Source organism: Dermacentor silvarum, chromosome 2 (assembly GCF_013339745.2).
Source record: "Dermacentor silvarum isolate Dsil-2018 chromosome 2, BIME_Dsil_1.4, whole genome shotgun sequence".
NCBI classification, from domain to species: domain Eukaryota; kingdom Metazoa; phylum Arthropoda; class Arachnida; order Ixodida; family Ixodidae; genus Dermacentor; species Dermacentor silvarum.
This window is the reverse complement of record NC_051155.1, coordinates 161,250,726-161,255,393: the sequence shown is the minus strand read 5'-3', so window position 1 is coordinate 161,255,393 and position 4,668 is coordinate 161,250,726. Positions and strand designations below refer to the sequence as shown.

General features: G+C 45.1%; 1 protein-coding gene across 1 annotated transcript; it reads right to left on the bottom strand.

The window, feature by feature from the left end:
• LOC119440510 (cuticle protein 16.8-like) lies at window positions 1-1,584 on the bottom strand. The gene is made up of 3 exons (XM_049661773.1): window positions 1,476-1,584; window positions 1,329-1,382; window positions 1-740 (listed from the first exon to the last, which is right to left on the bottom strand). The coding sequence occupies exons 1-3, from the start codon at window positions 1,485-1,487 to the stop codon at window positions 195-197; spliced, it is 612 nt and encodes a 203-aa protein (XP_049517730.1). The 5' UTR covers window positions 1,488-1,584; the 3' UTR covers window positions 1-194.
• Window positions 1,585-4,668: the final 3,084 nt, after the last annotated feature.

The window sequence follows — 4,668 nt, the reverse complement described above, 5'->3', positions numbered from 1 at the left end:
CAACAGAATATATAATCTCTGATAAATCAATGTGTCTATACGTCAATATGTCGATACCTGAATAACAAGACTCAAGAGAGACTGGATGGCGACTTTCTGAGCCGAGTAAAGATATACGATGGAAATTTGGAATCGTTTCGTTCGTATGGATTGAGTCAACTTAGAAAGTAATTAATTCCTGCTGACCTATAACTCTACTGCTCTGTTGTGACGGGATGAACTGTTTCAGAACTTCTTAAGCGCTCTTGGCGACGGTGAAAGGAGCTGGGTGGACGACGGCGACTGGGGAGCCGGCCAGGGCGTACTGGGCTGGGTGCAGGGCGTACTGAGCTGGGTGCACGGGCGTACTGAGCTGGGTGCACGGCGTGCACGGCAACAGGAGTGGCGTGTACAGCAACGGTGGCTGGGGCGGAGTGCACAGCGACGGTGGCTGGGGCAGACTGCACGACCACGGGCTTGGCAACAACGGTGGCAGCTGGGGCTGGGGCAACCTCGACGGAGCTAGAGGTGTACAGGGCATCGGCTGGGTTGGAGCTCTTGGTTCCTGGCTCGTTGGTCTCGACGGTGGCATGGAAACCCTCGGCGTCAGCGGTGTACCTGACAGTACGGGCGATGCCCTGGGCGTCGGTGTAGCTGTAGGAGCCGACCTTGTTGTTGTTGACGTCGCTAGACTCCTCGCGGGTCAGCCGGGTGCCGTACTCGTCGGTGGTGTCATAGCTGAAGCTGTACGGCTGAGGTGGCTGCGGAAAACAAGCACAGTTGACTGTGCTTAGTATATGCCAAAACTGTTCCACTCAATAAATACTGCTACAGAATGAGGAGTATCTGACAACTTTATGATTATGCAGTAGTATTGACGTTGTACAAAAAACAAATGTGTACCGGTCAGCTAAAATCTACGCCACACTGTTTGCAAATGTAGCAAGGAGGCAATAATGATTCAAATTTCATTGGATGAAGAAGGCTCCGAGCTGCTCGACGTTCCCTGTTGTGGTTTGTGTACAAGTCACAGAAGAAACATTTGCGCATTTGCTTATCTCCTCTCCCCAAGGGTTTGGCAACGACTCGTGCCTCTATTGAAGCATCAATCACATGCACCGTTGAGGGGCATTTAGGTTAACTTATTTTTATCGATCAGGTGTTTTTGAATCTTTTCTCCTCGGCTTCTTCTCATTAGTGCAATGACGAGCAATTTTACGTTTTGTAAAAGGTAAGCGTCTGTCGGCGCAGAAAGTGTTAGAGCCTAAGTTTCAAATTAGAGGTTAACTTATAGACATGCATGGACACTACCTAGGAGCGTCATTGCTCTAGAAATAGTAATTACTCACGTAGTCCTCGAGGGGAGCCGCAGTGGCGACGGCGACGAGGCAGAAGAGGGCGACCTGTAAGAAAAAGCGCCTACGAATGAGAAATCAGTAGATCAGAGGCACTAGGCGTTAAGCCTGGTATCGACTTGGAAGAAGTATCCACGGCACCTTGGCAAACATGGTGGTAGAAGTAGGAGTGTTGTTCCTGGGATTAGAACTGACTGACCGTTTGCGGCGTAGGGCTCGCGCTTTTATACCAACTCAGAGCGCATTCCCAAATTGCCGAAGACGTGGACGTGATCGGCTACTAAAACGAAAGGATAAAAAAAAAACTGACGCCATGCCCCGAGCTTCGAGGCAAAATCTGTCGCACGCGACGAGTGCGAGAGTGTGTGGCAAAGACCCTCCACAAGGCCGTCGTAAATGCCAGACTTTGAAGAGTCACTGACTCTTGATCAAGCTAGTTTTACTCGCACTCGAGACGTCTTGTTGTTGAGCAGAGGCCTTACTCCTAATTGATCGTAGAATGTGCAAATACCCGAACTCCAGAAAAAGAAGCAATGGAGGAATTCAGGTTCAAACTGCCGAAGCTTTCGCGTTGATATGTGATCTGCTCTTTGAGAATTATCTTTTGTAGATCTGCATCGTTAATACTATCCGGTCTCGACAGAAGTGCATTCCTAGCTTACATTGGGTTCAATTTTGACAGAAGCCGCGATCGCTTGCTATCAACTGGTATTGCGTGGTTTAATAAAACAAGTGCGGTTATGAAGTAGCAAGATAATGGGAAACTAGCTCTTAAGTATTGATTAGGCTACTGCTCTAATATTGGTGTTTTTTAACGTATTGATTGACATGAAAGGCTCTAGCAATGTCTCTTTTTTTTCTGGCTACCTTTGTTCCTGGGCGATCACTACAAATGTTCTGAATTTCATTTTGTAAGTGATCGTGCCGTGGTTAGCATATTGTTCCTCATATTTGAGTTGTGTCTCACCAAGGGCAATAACTGTCTACTTAGTTACTGATTTAATTCAATTTTTTAGTCGGCTGTTGTTATAACTAAGCATGCGAGGTTCAAAATGAAAAGAAAAGAACAGAAAAGAAAAGCCCAGGCGCCAGCTTCAGTACGTCATTGACGTCTAATTGCTGACGTTAGCCGGCCCGAATAACTCATACATCCAAAAACTTCTTCCTGTGATAAACAATATTGAATAATATTCGAAGCTTTCGGTAAAAATATCGTAGGCGTGTTAAACCCTTCACAAAATACTGAAACGTCTAAAACGATTTTTGAGCACAGTATGATCAGTAATAGAAAAGTACCCCGCGGGTTTCACTTATTCTAATTTTAATGAAATGAACGTTTCCAAACTTGAAATTTTTTTGGTTACTGCGGCTTTAAAAATCTGCAAGGCGAGTATATCTGCACGGGTACGGCCTTAGTAAAGGCGTCTTCAACGTGAAATAAGGTTCGGTTACTATACGTGCACATCTAAGCATTTCATTTGTGCTGATGACATCACACGAAGTAGTAGTAGCATGTAGTTAGCAGCACGTAATTATTGGGTCAAGTTTTGCCCTAGGGAAGCTTCGCCTACTTCACGCATAATAATCTAAAGTTCCCTAATGAACTTTGTACACCACTCACGAACGCAAATATCATTCGTATTTAGAAAAGCTTATACAGACCATTCAGGGCCGTCGACCCATAGACGATTTTAGAAATAGCATGGGCATTCGAGGTTCACAGCGTGTAAACCGTTCCGGGCGCTTTCAGGATTAGCTGTACCAGTTGCGTGATCTACCCATCTGAAACTCCTGGATTTTCTGCGAGCGATTTAAGAGATACGATTGTTATTCCTTCAATACGATAGCAGTTATATGGGTACTTTAATCGAATTTTCGCCGTCTGCGAAAAGTCACCAGTGAATATATATTGCACCAATTATCTAACCATTAAGCCACGGACGCTTGTCTCAGTGTACGAAGTAGAACAACCTTGAAAATTTCCCGCGCGCAAGAGACGTTTCGTAACTGCCAGGGTGCTGTTCCTTCTAAGAGCAGCAGTTGCTTCCGTGCTGTGTTGCGCCAATATGTCGCACCCGCGCATATTTGGAACACCTTTCGAGGAGTTGTTGCCCTTACAACTAGTGGCTCATAACCACTATGGGCGCTTTGTCAAGAAATGGATGAATTGTTTCACGTTATAACCACAAATAAACTTCAGGACCGCTATAAGGCTGCCAGAGAGTAATTGCTGTTGAAAAGTGAAGCTATATATATATATATATATATATATATATATATATACACGAAAGCAATAGGGGCGGGAGAAATCCAGACTCACTCACGTAACAGCACATATAAAAGCAAAAGACATTGTTTTAACAGAGCATCCGGTTAGACACATTAAGATTTCTATCTCTTCAGAGACAGAGATTTCATCTCTGTCACTGCATCCTAGAGTCGAGGCATAATAGAAAGAGTTCAATCGGAACGCTAAACCTTGCTACCACACTAAATTCACTGACCTTCGGAGGAAACTGCCACCTGCCACTTTTTATGACGATACAGGCAGAAAATTGCAGGATGTTAATATTAACAGAATTGACTCGCAATCCCGGCCCTGCGAAAGTGGATGCTCGGCGAAGCTGTTGAAAACAACCTGCGAAAGTGGATGTCCGGCGAAGCTGTTGAAAACAACCACTACATCTGCTAAGAAGGGTACGCTATGCTTTATTGCTTTAGAGTATTGGTAATTACGGTAATTCAGAGCAATGCTATTAATGGGAGCAATTGTATTTTGACAGTATGCCGCCTCCCATAGCGGTGCCGCAACAAGAATAAAATCGGTTGCTAGGCTGGTTCTGAATGAATCAGTTGCTATAGGCTAGCCACGTCGCAAGATGCCGTCGCCGCCGCAGCTTGCGCAACATTAATCTTTACTGGTAAACGTATGCGGGGAGCACTACGTACTTTGCATTGTTATCAGGAGCGCCTTATCATCGATTATGTGTTTTAAATGCTTGTTTTGTGCTTGTTCTTTATTGGACCGTATGCTGTTATGTATGGTGAACGCGTGTTTTCAAAAAAATGTGTTCACTTTTTACTTCCCTTTGCTGAATGCTTGAAGCCTGCTTTACTTCCGCCGCCGGAAGGCCCGGTATTGTACAACCTCCGGGATCGGCCCACACTTTTTCCCGGGGACGACGGACACGAAAAATGCTGACCAACTAAAGGATAGTAGCTTCGCTGTAAAAAAAATGCAGCTCCAACGCACGAGTCGGAAACTCAAGCGGTATGTATTAAATTTCATATAACCACAATTGTGTTTGTTCTTATCCAGCGAGCGACCTCGCAA

What these genes read in the sequence shown, in the direction of transcription:
- LOC119440510 (XM_049661773.1), bottom strand. An exon ending in CGGCTCCCCTCGAGGACTAC is followed by an intron (nt 741 to 1,328) that starts GTGAGTAATTAC and finishes TGTTTTCCGCAG; the next exon opens with CCACCTCAGCCGTACAGCTT.